Source organism: Neomonachus schauinslandi, chromosome 12 (genome assembly GCF_002201575.2).
Source record: "Neomonachus schauinslandi chromosome 12, ASM220157v2, whole genome shotgun sequence".
In the NCBI taxonomy this organism is placed as follows: Eukaryota; Metazoa; Chordata; class Mammalia; order Carnivora; family Phocidae; genus Neomonachus; species Neomonachus schauinslandi.
The window spans coordinates 14,509,445-14,524,938 of record NC_058414.1 but is presented as its reverse complement, the minus strand read 5'-3'; the positions used below and the strand labels follow the sequence as shown (position 1 = coordinate 14,524,938).

Here is a 15,494-nt window from a genome sequence, read left to right as displayed (position 1 = left end):
TAAGATAAAAACGTCTGAAAAAGATTCCCATCCAAACACTGGCAGCTCTGTGGCCCTGAGACCAGGAATCATACTCTTTGGGAAAAAGGAGGCTTGGCTCCATTTTCTCTTTTCCCAATTTATGCGACAGCCTGGCAGTACCACCGACTCCTAATACAAAGTAAGACAAAATGACCGGTCATACCATGTGACAAGAACATGATGCCTCCAACGTAAACCGACATAAACACTTACCACATCTCACATCAGGCTTTTCTCTGCTAACCTGGCGCCGTACGCCCTTGAATAAATGTGCTAAGAAATACTGACGCCATCAACCTGTGGTCTTTTTTATTCATCAGAGGACACGGTTTATCAGGGAGCTGTTACGACCGAGTGGGTGACGTCAGAGAACACCTCAGTGCCCATCACAGTAAGTACAAGGTTAAAAGGTATTCACTGAATGAAATGCCATGGCAATTGTCCTGCTTTTAATATGCTTATGTATCTGTCATTAATAATAGGAAACAAAGTTGAACTCTCTGTGGCACTCGGGGGGCGTCATCAGTTGGCGCATGGTACTTAGAAAGTAACGCTGCTAGGTTGTAAATAAAAAGACGAAGCTATCTGCATTTCAGTAGAAACCCCACACCAGCAAGTCAGGAAGCATCATTACCTCCAAGTAAATACTGCCACTTCATATCTTTTTAGGAAGAAAAGAAAACTGAGAAGCCAATATTCTAGAGAAGTACAGCTGTTTTTCTAAAATCCGGCCTTTAGTGCTGTTTAGTAGCACACATAATATGTGATCAAAAGTGTTAGGCAGAACACTTCCCTGGTCAATTATGTGACAATTTAATGCAAAGTTAAACACGAAACCAAGAATGATGGAAGCTAAATGATTTATAAGAGCTTAGGACAACAAATTATTTATACCTTTTTTTTATTATGTTATGTTAGTCACCACACATTATACATCATTAGTTTTTGATGTAGTGTTCCATGATTCATTGTTTGCATATAACACCCAGGGCTCCATGCAGAACGTGCCCTCTTTAATACCCATCACCAGGCTAACCCATCCTCCCAGCCCCCTTCTTAACAAGTACTGACCAAGCAGACACCCTGAAACATTCAGGAAAAAAACATCTACAAGCTCTAAGCTTAAGTCATGCATCTTCCTTTCTGTCTCAGTCAACAGTCTTCCAGACATGAATCGATAGGATAACTTTAATGACACAGAATATAAAATAGTTTCTTGAAAAAGAGTTGAATCATGTGAAACAATTATAATAGAATCATAAAAATAATAGAATTGCTTTCTCATGGTGAAATCGCATTACTTTAAAAAGAGGACAAGTAGACCAAGCTTCAGTATTTCGCAATAAAATTCATACTTTTCCCCACCATTTTCACACAACACTCATAATTCTCTTTTTTTTGGGAAGATGTACGGACAGAATATTTATGAGAGCCACTGTATGTACTCAGAACATAATGGAAAGAAATAGGAGAAGTCCATTAAAGTCTTTATTCACTGAAGAAACTTCTTCTGATAACTATGGCCAATAATGGCCTCTCATCAGATCTTTTACAGAACATATCACTCTGCCCATGTCACTTACGTTCTAGTTGCTTAAAGCTTATCAATATCATCTCTCCTCTCAGCCTGTAAATCTACTGAAGACAGGACTGTGTTAAGTTTCTCTTGGATCCAACTGAGTACTCAGCCCAGTTCTAGGCCATGGTAGGTTCTAAGTAAAGCTATGTTGAGTTGAACTGAATAGGAAATGCATAGGAAGCATGCCCCTAGCCTCCATCAGCTGGTACCCAACACAAACGACAGAAACTATTACCATAAGCTCTTCTAGAAGATGTACATTTACTCTAGAAAGAAATAGATCCACGCTGTTACAGCAGATTGGATTATAATACACAGTAATATGAGAAAATGTTGCTTCCATTAGTATGCACAATTATTTAATGAAGTTAATTTGTTCAAGAAGCACTTAATCCCTTCCTATGCTAAGAACACAGGCTTATAAAAGTAAAGGAACTGTACGGATCACACATGCTTCAGGCTGCTTTGATCTTCTGTATCCAGGAACACCTGGTTGACGATAACTGACCAAACACCTGAGTTATCCGGTACGGGATCACTATCGTAAAGGTCCCTAGAGATCTTTAGATCTAAAATTCACCTCCAAGTTAAAATGTAGTAGTGTTTGCCATATTACCCCTTCTTAAGTTGAATCCATTATTGGTAAAAAAAAAAAAAAAAAAAAAAAAAGGGGCCCTGACAAGGCATTAATGCTCAGTAGGCGCTCAGAAGCTAGACATTCCTTTCCTCATTCCCTCTCCTCCTCGACGTATTAATCTTTTTGCAAACCACCTCAAATTCTTGTGCAAATAGTCTTCCTTATCTTTACAACCTAACACCAAACTGTAAGAAGGCGATGACAGCCTAGAGCATACCACGAGGCGCTGAAATGAACACTTATCACCGGCTTAGGCTCCTGAACTTCATAAGCAGCTGAAGACGGTGCCATGCTGACGAGTGACAATGAAGGGCGCGGCGGAAGCTGACGCACAGCCGCCCAGGGTCCGACATCACAGCTGTGGCAAAGAGCTTACCAGCCATGTCTAGAGTCTGCCCACCAGACATCTTCCTCTGGTCACCGGGAAGAAGGTGGAGTCTTAGCTTTACTAGAGCACTCAGCACATTATATAATAATTCGTTTCTATCATGGTTTCTCAACCTCAGTACTATTGACATTCGAGGACAAGTAATTCTTTGTCATGGAGGGGCTCTCTAGTGCGTCGTAGGATACTCAGTCAGCTGCATCCCTGCTGGCCTCCATCCACTAAATTGGTGTCAGTAGCACCAATTACCTAGTCATGACAACCAAAAAAGGCCTCCAGACATAGCCCAATGTCCCCGGAGGGCATACTCAGCCCCTGTTGAGAAGCCCGGTTTACATGCTCGCGTGTGACTTGGACCATGAGCTACCACTGAATGCGCGTCGCTTCATTCACACCTGCGTGCCTGGGGCCCACCACGTGCCCGCAATATAATAGATAGCACACGGGTATTTTCTGCATAATGTGTGTTAAATCAACCAACTTTAAAAATTTTAATCCATTTTAGGTGCATACAAACACCAAATTTAAATTCAAATCCAGGCATGCCTATTTTTTAAATGTATGCCTGCGAACAAATTATTTCATTTCTTTAATCTTTGGTTTCCTCATCTGTAAAATTGGATATTGCCGTTTATAGTGTTGTCGGGAGTACAAAATCGCAACATGCATGTGAGAGTGGGGAGCATATGGTGGGTGAGTGATGTAACTACTGCTTCTCTCCCTCACCAATAAACAAACAGATCCTGTCCAATCCCCTTCCCCATTCCTGCCGCCCTAGTTTCTCTTTAATCCTCTTCCGGCAAACTTAGATCTGAGTCTGAGGCTTTAAGCATCAACAGCAGCTGCTAGTCTATGTATGAAATCACCACACAGCACTTGTCCTTTTTCTTCAGCTTTCTCAAGGAGCCAAACAAAGTAGCTTTAGGATACCAAAAAGGAATTAAGGAATCCTGCAAAACATGCACGGATGAGAGGTTTTCACTGTCCACACAGACGTGAGCTGTCACGAGAGCGTCACCTCAGTTTCATCCAACACCCGCAAACCGAAAATCTGCTCCCTCTCAACCGCCTGCTCCACTGTATTATTTTTCTCGATTTCTTACCATTTTCCCATTGAGAGCAAGTAAATATGACTACATCGGAATGACGTACCTCATAATCACTTTCCAAAAATTCATGTAAGATCATTTCATAGATGAGTGGTTTCAGAACCGGATCTCCTCTTGGCAAGTAAGGACTAATAGCCTAAGGAAGAAAAAGGAAATGAAATCGTTTCAGAAGGGGCAAAACTATACTCCAATTATGCAGAAAATATGAAAGTACAGACCTTCTGCAACCCACCACAGGGTTACATTCTGACAGACCCATCAGAAATTGAAAATATTTTAAGTCAGAAATGTACTGAGAACACCTCCCTCACTGAATACCACAGCTTGGCCGAGCCTGCTTTATACGTGCTCACACCACGTACGTGAGCCAACAGTTGGGCAAAATCGTCTAACACATGGCCTATTTTAGAATAAAATGTTGAATATCTCATTTAGTTTACTGAATATTGTACTGAAAAGGAAAAAGAGAATGGAATGGCTGTGTGGGTACAGAATGGTGTGAGTGTGCGGGCTGCTGACCCTGGCGAGGGCGTGGCTGAGCCGACCAGGAGCTGCAGTCGCGGCCCGGCCCCGCATCCAGCCAGAGGATCATCCCATGTATCACTAGCCCTGGGAAAAATCCAAGCTCAAACTGTGGTTTCTACTGAATGTGTATTGCCTTTGCACCACTCTAAAGTTGAAAAATCGTAAGCTGAACTACTGTAAGTAGGAGACCATCTGTGTATTTCTACTTTTAAAATGTAAGGCAACAGAGTACTTTGGAAAATTATTATGAAAAGAAAAATTCAAGTCAACTCTACCTTCCTATGACACATTACAATATATTTTCGAAAGTATATACGAGATGTATATATGTATGAATGATGACTAAAAAACCTGCCTCAGTTAAGTGAAACTTTCTCTCTCTGTTCTTCCAAATTAATGAAAATCTAAATAATAAGAAGGAGAACGTCACAGATATAAAAGCCACCTTAAGTAGTCACAGAGTTACAGGTCATCTATTCATATTTTTTTCTCCTTAAAATGGAATATATCACTCTTTAAAAACTCATAGTCGTTGTTTGAAATGAAAGGAAAATATACACCTTGCATTCTTTAGCTGTTTCAGCGCAGTGTTAAGTGTTGAATTTGCAAACACTGTTGAATGACTCTGCAGGGCACTATGTACCAATTGCCGTACTTTGTTCTGGGGACACAGAACTAGAGTCACCATCCCAAGGGGGCTCAGAGCCTCAGGGGGACAGTATGCAGACATCTAAACAGCCAATTGCAAGACTGGCTGCTAAGTGTTACATAAGCAAGGTGTTAACAAGGTGCTGTGACTGGCAGGGGTGAATCCTGTCTCCTGAGGCAGACACGACAAATGCCAGGAGTCTATGAGGCAAAGAAAGATGGGGTAGGGCACCCTGGCAGAAGGAACAGCATGAGGAAGGGCACGGAGCCATGGATGCGCACTGTGTGTTAGGGGAGATCAGAGTGGCTCTGGGATGTGGGACAGCGGTCCCAGAAGGGAGAGGAGGCTGGGGAGAAAGGCAAGGCGGGGCAATGAAAACAATTTGGATTTTATACTTCGAGAAGAAGGGAAGTGCAAACAGCAGATTTATTTTTTAAGCAGCTAGCTCTGGGGTAGGGTTGTTCATAGATCTGCCAGAAGGCCCCTGCAACAGCACATTCAAGAGTCGAGGCCGTGGCCCCCGAGGGGAGGAGAGGCCCACTGGTACGGACAAAGAAGGACTAATGACAACCGAAGATGTAACAGCATGAGGAGGTGAGTCAGATGTTCTCATCTGGGCAGTGGCTTGGAGCTCTTAAGCACAGAGGAATGGGTACACTGTTCAGTCACAGATACAGACCAAAAGGAGGAGGAACAAATTTGGAAAGAAAGGGATTCACATTGATTTGAGTGATCATTACCAGCAGTTCCTACAAGGAAAAAAGGGCCATCACACACTTCCAGCACAGATACTGAATTTAAAAAAAAGGTCTGGGTCATGGAGCCATCAGGCTAAACATGGCCACAGGACTGGATAAGGAGCAGCCCAACAAACAAGACGAGAAGATTCCCTGGGGCAAGCGCACTCGTCACAGAGCGGGCAACCTAACTGGGAATTTTTTTTAAAAAAGATTTTATTTATTTATTTGAGGGAGTGAGAGAGAGAGCGCGCGCGCACGTAAGCGATTGTGTGCACAAGTGGGGAGGAGGGGTGGTGGGAGAGGGAGAAGCAGACTCCCTGCTGAGCCGGGAGCCTGGCCCCTGGGACCATGACCTGAGCTGAAGGCAGACACTTAACTGATTGAGCCACTTAGGTGCCTCATAACTGGGAATGTTTAAAAACATATTCATAACTCCAAGAGAACACTGCAAAGGCTCACAAATACTGAAAACATTTTAAACGTTTTAAACAAACATAGAAATACTTTATTGTTTACTTTGGAAGTTGTGCATTAAGTTGAAAGGTCAATTGTTTCCTTCGAAGGAAACAATCAGCAAAACTAAGAGGCAACCTTTGGAATGGGAGAAGATATTTGCAAATGATATGTCTGATAAAGGGCAGTAGCTAAAACATATAGAGAATTTATATAACTGAACATTCAAAAAACATATAATCCAGTTAAAAAATGGGCATAAGACATGAATAGACATTTTTCCAAAGAAGATCTACAAATGGCCAACAGACGCATGAAAAGATGCTCAACATCACTCATCATCAGGGAAATGCAAATTAAAACCACAATGAGATATCACCTCACACCAGTCAGAATGGCTAAAATCAACAACACAAGAAACAAAAGAGGAACCTTCTTACACTGTTGGTGGGAATACAAACTGATGCAACCGATGTGGAGAACAGTATGGAGGTTCCTCAAAAAGTTAAGAACAGGGCTACCCTATGACCCAGCAACTGCACTACTAGGTATCTACCCAAAGGATACAAAAATACTGATTCAAAGGGATACATGCACTGTGATGTTTATAGCAGCTTTATCAACAATAGCCAAATTATGGAAAGAGCCCAAATGTCCACTGACTGATGAATGGATCAAGAAGATATGGTATATACACATATACAGTGGAATATTACTCATCCATAAAGAAAGAATGCGATTGTGCCACTTGCAACGACATGGACTGAGCTAGAAAGTATTTTGCTAAGCAAAGCCAGTCAGAGGACAACAAAAACCATATGATTTCACTCACACGTGGAATTTAAGAAACAAAACAGATGAACATTAAGGGGGAAAGAAAAAGAGAGGCAAACCGTAAAACAGACTCTTAACTACAGAGAACAAACTGAGGATTACTGGAGGGAGGTGGGCGGGGGATGGATTAAATAGGTGATGGGTATTAAGGAGGGCACCTGTGATGAGCACTGGGTGTTATAAGTAAGTGATGAATCACTAAATTCTACACCTGAACTAATATTACACTGTATGTTAACTGTCAATTAATAAAAACTTGAAAAAGAAAAAAAAAGTTAAAAACATGAAAATATCAGCTACATGTTATAGCTGCATAGCTACATGGTCCAACTTTTTCATTCGCCTTCCAGCAAATAAAACATTATTTGAAAATGCATTAATTCTTCAGTGCATTTGAAAAAAGCCTCATTTTATAATCTGCAGGATGAGATTATACCTGCTTTCCATATTCATTAAGAAGAACATAAAAACTTCAGGGGCGCCTGGGTGGCTCAGTTGGTTAAGCGTCTTACTCTTGGTTTCAGCTCAGGTCATGATCTCGGGGTCCTGGGATTGAGCCCTGCATCGGGCTCTGCACTCAGCAGGGAGTCTGCTTGAGATTCTCTCCTTCTGCCCCTTCCCCCTGCTCTCTCTCTCTCTCAAATAAATAAATTTTTTAAAAAAACCATAAAAACTTTATCTAAACACAGAATTAGAGGAATATGATATATTTTATACATATAAAATATAATCAGATTTATATTTTGTTTTTTCTTCCTAGCTAACACTTGCTTCCCGGGAAAGAACTGACTACTACTGTCTTAATTTTATTTCCATCTCAATATCAATATACTACATACAAAAATTCAGAGTTAAAAATAAGGCTGTGCTTACCTTAAGCTGTCCAATTTCTTTAAATTTATAAACTTCGTACTCCCAGAGTACTGCATTTTTCCCAAGAATTTTCTGGCATTTGCTGGCAGTAAAAATATCCCATGGAGAAAGGAAAAAAAAAAAAAAAAAGAAGAGTAAGTAGACATTTCCTGTATTGGTTTAGATAAATCTCTCATCCCAGAGTTTTGACAAATTTCTATCTCAAGTGCCAGTGCACATAAAGGTATTACTAGATAACCACTTGATTGCATATATACAAGATTGACAGAAATCATGAAAATTATTATAAAATACTTACAAATAAAGATGAATCCCTTTCAGAAGACTATGATTAGGGGCTTTCCCAATGATTATCCTGTTCTGAGTTTCCTACTTATCCAGATGAGCACTGCTGGCTTGGGGACCTTTCTCACCTTGAAGAAATGTCATCATACCCCAAAGTACCCATGTAAACCACTTCTTGAAGGGCTTTAAATAATGGACTACAAAATCAGACTTCAGAAATTTAGGATCCTATCATAGTAGATAATCTGGAGAAATATTTATATATGAATAAAAACTTAAATTTACACATCAAAGAAACCGGTCTCGCTAAATCTTAGAAAACGAGAGGTCGGCCTGAAGGCTATGTTCCCAGGCTGTCCCGCAGTCCTGGAGGCGAGCACTGTGAAGCTCCGGGGGGACCCACGCACACACACCCACACGACCACTACGTAACATTTATGCTCTTGTCCACCACAGACCCCTGCAAACCTGAAGCCTGAAATCTGGTCACTTCCATTGAATTACCACCCTCTTGCTGGGAGACAACTCTCCTTGAATTATAAGCAGCAGCACTGACTGCCTTCTCAAGGATGCTTGTAGAGTGAACAGCCCTAGAAATGAGAGACACAGATGGTGTTTCCCTCCAGAGCAAAGGGCAGGATTGTTTAGTGCCCAGCATAATGAATATATCACGTTCCTCTGAAGCTGAAGGCAGGCAGGCTCAATGCCCGTTATAAGAGAGTCAGAGACCCTAAGCCCAGGGTCCCGCTCCTGTAACACGAGTGATGGTCTGTGCAGCGCGTCACCTGGCCAGCTCTGTGTGTCGTGCTGCGGGAACTGGGGCTGTGGGGTCCAGCACAAATGCCAATACTCTGGCTACTACTATTGCTGAGTTGGCCTGCGTCTCTGACCTGGGAGTCTCGTGCCTTCTGCCAACACCCACGTGCTAACTCGTTAGCTTACAAAAAGGGTAAACTCTCAGATTCTTCGTGATTTTTGACATCTTTCTCATTAAATTCTCTTGTTTGGTGAAAATGAGACAGTAGGTGGGTTAAATAACAAATCCATTCTGTGGTTAAAGCCACTAATACTCAAAAAGTACCCCGTAAGAAAGATTAAAAAAAAAAAAAATGTTGACCTCAGAAAATGGCTTATTTTAGTAAAGTTAACATTTCTCAATTCTATTTATACTAACAAAAAACTGTGAAAATGTCATTATTACCGTGCTGCTATGTCATACTCTCCTTTCTCCACCAGGTGGTTTATATATGCCAAGCCAATATCCTAGGGAAAATTAAATGAAGGAATTTCATAATTAACCAGAACGCCTGCAAAGTTGAGCCTCAGTTCCTAAGCAGCCCATGACATCAGGGTCCTCCTGGCACTACGGGCTAGAACCTCTTTTATACATCTTAGTGTGCTGTATGTAATTATGCTCATTTCCTTCTTAAACAGATTTAAATGTACTTGAATTTATATCTTCACAAATTTTAGCATTCACACAAAAATAATGTTCCTACAGTAAAGGCTCCTAACTTGCCCCCAATTAGGACATTTTCTACAAAAGAAATCTGCAATATTAGAAACATGATCCAACAATTTCATGCTGTCACTGGATATAAGATGGTTTCTGGTGCTTTCATCTGTAAGATGTGAGCTACTGGTCTCCTCTGTATCACATCTGCAGAAATGCTGTAACAAACACACAATGACAGGACAATCATATTAAAGGGAAATACTGAATCTTAAAGTTAACATTACTGTGAAAATGAGCTAAAAAAACATGATTCACACCCATGGGTTTACAGATGAGGAAATGGGTTTGCAGCATGGGCTGGCTTCTGAGCAACGTTCATTTGCTTACGCCACCTCCGTTCCGAAAGGATCGGAGGTGGCCTGGGTCACCGAAGGTAAGACAGCTCTTGCCTGATCTCCCCCCAGGACTCTTCTTGTGAAACATTATTTCCGACTAAAAGCATTTTCATGAGCAGCTTAAACTTATTATATATAACAAAACTTGGATTTTAAGTTCTAGTTTATGTACAAAGAAGGTGGTGTGGGATTTTCTCCCGGATGGCAGAAATGGCAGTGGCCCATTTCTCTGTCTGTCTGCCTGGTATGAAATTACGTTGTGCTAGGAGAAAAAGAAAGCTGCAGGAAAATACTAATTGTTCATAGTTTATTAATTTTTTACATAGAAAATCCTATATAGTAATTTCCAATCTGTAGAAACTAAAGAGTTAAGAAAAAGGGTGCCTACCTTTACTTTTCTGCAAACAGACCACATATCACAGTATCTATGGAGTCTCTCTGTCCAGGGTCAGAGAAGACAACGGCTCCTTTGCAGACCCATTTCTCCAACCTTTCTCCTCATGCCAGGCCTCCAGCCCACTGTGGAGCTTATTCTGCCACTCATCCTCTTTCTCTGTCCTCTTTTAACCTCACCCCTATTTTCTCTTTTCCCTTTAGCATAAGCATGCTCAGTGTCTCTCCCACACAAAATACCCACCATCACCAACGACCTTCTCATGACAGCCCAGCCCCAGCCGCAGTCTGAACTCCCTTCCACTTCACAGCCAACATGCCACTCTACTGCATCACCTCCTCCTCCCTTTTCACTCCTTACAGCATGTTGAGAATGAATAATATAGAGAAAATTCACTAGTCACTTTCATATTGCCAAACCCAGTGTACTACCGACTAGCTGAGCTTGTCTTACCTTTGACCTGCTCACTTCAACTACTTCAGCACCTTACTCTGCTTACCCTGAAATGCTCTCCTCTCCCAGCTCTCATGACAACCATCCTCTGACCGTTCGAAACTGGTTTGGACGCGTCATCCCTTGAGTGTTGGCATTCTCAATGGTTCCATTCAAGTTCTCTATTTTCTGAGGCTAGACACTCAACCCATGTGGACTGGTTCAAACTCATGACTTCCAGTCACACCTGTTTGCTGACAAATCTCTGGAATCTATTTCTGAGCCCAGATCTCTTCCCTGAGCTCCACTAGGATGTCCCAGAGATGGCCCAAATCTAATGTGTCAAAACCAGTATTAATCCTCTCACACCTTCCCATCCTGTTCCCCCTGGCATAGTCTCTCTCGCTCTCTCTTTCTCTTAGGGAATGGCAATACAATCCACCAGAGGCCCAAGTCCAAAGACTGGGAGTCACACCAGATTTTTTGCTCTCCTTGCATAAGGAGCCAGTCACCATATCCCAGAGTCCAGCTGAATGTATCCTCAATCTGTTTTCACCTCTCCATCCTGACTCTGGAGAAGTCCAGAGTCTTCCCCCAACCCTCAAATAAAAACATTTTAAATAAATAAATAAGCAAATAAAATCTTTAAAAAAACACACAAAATTATTTACAGACAACATTCCACCTCCCTAGCAAGAAGGAAGCCATTCCTGATTGATTCCCATTTCAGCTGGCCTCCCTCTGGCCCCTTTCTCCATCTGAGAATCTTTCTAACTAGCAGATCTGATGAGGCACTGAAAGCATAAACTGGCTTATAGAGGTTCCAAGATGGAGCCAAGCTCCTAATTATACATGGCCCTTCAGAATCTGGCTCTTACTACCCATATATACTCTCTGCAACTGGCCCACATAACCAAGCAGGCCAAGTGGTTTCACTTCTCTGCACTGCCACATGTACTTTTCTATTGGGCGGAATGCCTTCTGCTCCATTTCTAGATAATCCTAATTTACTCTCCACAATTTTGAAGGGGCAGGGGGAGGGGGAGAGATGATCTGGTTCCCTTTCCTGCTTTGGGTTCCTGAGTTATTTTTACTTGTATACTCTCTAGACATTAGGCTTTTATGTGGAGTTTTAGAAAAGTTTAAGGTGAGAATTTGTGTTACAACCCCAAATAGCCATAAATACAGTTTTCATCTGTAAACAAGGGTCCTGGACTCACTGATCTCTGAGGACCCTTCACATTCTCTCTGGCTTTCTATATGCACATCCACTGTCACAGTTAGCAAAGAAACAGGCTTTCAGTCACTAAATTTTTCCAGAGTCTAAAATGTAATGAAAATGTTATGTGAGGTCCTAGATTAGTCTCCATAACATAAATGTCTCTTATTATGGAGACACTGAAGCAATCTGGTTTTATGAGACTACTCTTGATAAATTTTGTGATAATGTGATTTTACCTATGATTTAAAGAAACTTCCCCACACATAACCAGAAAGCTTTGTATTTAAAGTGCATTTCACAAATCCAGGTTCCAAATTACCTAAAACTGCCTCTTAGCAGGTGTTCAAGTCTCTTGTTTACAAGCAGAAACGGATTCAATAAAATGAAATATTTTGACCTTGCAGGAGAGTTAGTCTGAAATAAAGTCTCAAAAGGGTAGGAAAAATCTGTTCTTTTCAAATTACTTTCAGTCTCATTATACCTTAATCGAAAGGTAAAGTTATGCTTCAAATAATAAAATTACACACTTACTAGAATCTTATGTCTTTTAATGTTCTTCTGGCTGATTTCAGCTGCCATCAAAGCTTCCTATAGTTACAGTACGCATGATAAAAGGAATCAGAAAAGAAGGGAGGGAAAATGAGAGAGAGTGGGAAAGAAAGATATTGAGGTTATAAACACTATATTTATTATGTTTTAAAGTTCTGCACTACATAAATAAAGCCCCATTTTCCTGTGGCTTTTGCTTCAAGCACGGGCATTTTTAATGTTATGGTTGAATGAACCTCACTGCATTCAAACTCAAACAAAAGCAGTCAACCAAAATGAAGACCTCTCTTATTTCCATTTGAATGCATTTCCACATTAGGATATTGGAATCTCATTTCAGCCACAAATCAAAATACAACAAAACCTCCTAGATTCAAACAAACAAAAAAATTCATCTGTCATTCTAAATTTCCATGACATACATTGACAAAGGGGCACTTTTCCTTTATGAAATGCAAAAAAATAAGCCATATGCAATTAAGATTTTGAAAATCCCTGATTTTACTTTTATTTTGAAAAGTTCATAATTATTACTTTAACAGAAATGTTTAAACCATAAAATTATTGGGGCGCCTGGGTGGCTCAGTCAGTTAAGCGTCTGACTCATGGTTTCAGCTCAGGTCATGATCTCCAGGTCATGGGGTCGAGCCCCGCATTGGGGCTCAGTGTGGAGTCTGCTTGTCCCCTTTCTTCCCCCAACCCTCAAATAAATACATTTTAAATAAATAAATAAGTAAATAAAATCTTAAAAAAAACACATAAAATTATTTACAGAACTACTGGATCTGAAACAATATGGTAATAACTGAAATATAAACTTTTTATATCAATACCTGGACTCCAGTTTGTACACGAAAAACATTTTTCCCCAAATCCTTTCGGGGGTCACAAACTTAAAGCAATATATAAGTGGATTAGTTTTTGTTTGTTTTTAGCTAATTATTAGCATATAAGCCCATCCAGAGAGTTTCTCTAACCAAACCAACATAATACTGCCTTTTCAAGCTTTTGAAATCAGAAAAGTTTTCGTTTTTAAAAAAGAAAAGCTCGGGGCACCTGGGTGGCTCAGTCGTTAAGCGTCTGCCTTCGGCTCGGGTCATGGTCCCAGGGTCCTGGGATCGAGCCCCACACCGGGCTCCCTGCTCAGCGGGGAGTCTGCTTCTCCCTCTCCCACTCCCCCCTGCTTGTGTTCCCTCTCTTGCTGTGTCTCTATCAAATAAAAAATCTTTAAAAATAAATAAATAAATAAATAAATAAGAAAAGCTCATCATGGGACATTTTTCTATTCAAATCAGTCTGATTCAAGACTCAATGGAGTGGACAACATCATTCTATCTGAAAAGTAGTTCAAACCATCCTCAGTGAATAATAACTTCATAGCTTAACTTTACACATGAAATTTGCACAAATGAATGGTACCACTAAAATATATGAGACAATTCTGAAATACTAGCTCCATTTTATTTTTCCCAAAAAGCCACAAAACAAACACTCGGATAGGCTGGATCGAACCCACTCCGCTCCCTCTACCACCACCTCCTGCTCCACTGAACAGTAAAGCCAGTTAACCCCCTTGTAATCTTTTCCCCCCTAATTTCTGAAAAGGGTATTGGAGAGTTATTAGCCTCCTATATATTTTTAGCTTAGGGCATTCTAATTCACCTACACAAAAGATTTATTACAGAAACCTTTTCTCCTCTGTTACAGATGTGTAAATACTTTAAAGAAAGCAAAATCAAAACTACCTCGTATTTCTTCTTTTCAAGGAGCCAATCAATGTGGTCATCTTGGTCTCGTTCCTTGGCTACCACAACATCTCTTGGACTCACGATGTAAAAGAGCGATTCCCCTTCAGAGTACTCTAGAGGTGAGGGAAGAAAGGAACAGTGTGGGCGACTCAGCAGTAGAAACCTGGGCCGTGGTTTCAGAGACTTGGTTAGGTAACCCAACTCCAGAGGGAACAGAAAACCTGCCTACCTTTGGAGCAAGTGTGTTTGGCTCTGTTTGAAGGTGGGAGTGCTTTAAAAAACATTTACATGTAAAATTATTCAAAAAAAAAAAGAAGGGAGGGAAGGAAGGAATACGAAAAAACTTAAAGTAAAGTAAGTTTATAATTCTGTGTTTAACACATTAACATTGTGACCTCGACTGAAAGATGATGATCAAAATTCTCTGCGTCTATGGTGTATCAGAATTCATCTTCTGTATATAAACTTAATTTATCGCCATTTACAACACTGTTCTCTTTTAACAGAGCAATTACACCCCACAGTTGGCGATAAATGTTTCTTCCTCATCAAGGTCAAGGCCATCTACAGCATAAATGACAGATGCCCCAAACCCTGGGGACATAATCTATCATTCCAGCATGTTGTGCACAATGCCGATCGTGAGGGCTTCCTGCAGAATTCAATTATACAACCTGTTCTGAAGGGTTTCTAAGTGTGCAGCGAGTTTGCTCCGAGCAAAATACTTAGCTCAGACACTTCCAGTTGTGAGTCACATTTGCTTTTTGCCAAGTCCAGAATAGACTCACACATTTCTCAACTGATTAGGGGCCACATATAAGAAAGCTCTGACTGTATAGAGCATTTCTTCGTTTCCTTTGGCCAAAATGAAAACTGAAAATATTCTGAAAACCTGTCAATTGTTTTGGAAGCAGGAAAGAATTTCTAAAAAAAAAAAAAAAAAAAAAGCTTAGGCTGTTTTACTTTCATCAATGTGTTTTTATTTATTTATTTAACAGATTTTATTTATTTTTTGACAGAGAGAAAGCAAGAGAGGGAACATAAGCAGGGAGAATGGGAGAGGGAGAAGCAGGCTTCCTGTGGAGCAGGGAGCCCAATGTGGGGCTCGATCCCAGGACCCTGGGATCATGACCTGAGCCAAAGGCAGATGTTTAATGACTGAGCCACCCAGGTGCCCCACCATCATCAATGTTTTTTTTTTTTTTTTT

The 15,494-nt window shown here is 40.8% G+C and overlaps 1 protein-coding gene across 2 annotated transcripts in view; it reads right to left on the bottom strand.

Annotated features, from left to right (window-relative positions):
- The window catches only part of VPS41 (VPS41 subunit of HOPS complex), a 181,563-nt gene that overhangs the window by 32,072 nt on the left and 133,997 nt on the right, over positions 1-15,494 (bottom strand). For both annotated transcript variants that reach the window (XM_021703650.2, XM_044919922.1), the window contains exons 13-17: positions 14,284-14,399; positions 12,521-12,577; positions 9,292-9,353; positions 7,806-7,887; positions 3,775-3,867 (exon numbers count right to left, since the gene is read on the bottom strand). In XM_021703650.2, coding sequence (XP_021559325.1) covers positions 3,775-3,867; positions 7,806-7,887; positions 9,292-9,353; positions 12,521-12,577; positions 14,284-14,399 — 410 coding nt within the window. The remainder of the gene's footprint in view (positions 1-3,774; positions 3,868-7,805; positions 7,888-9,291; positions 9,354-12,520; positions 12,578-14,283; positions 14,400-15,494) is intronic.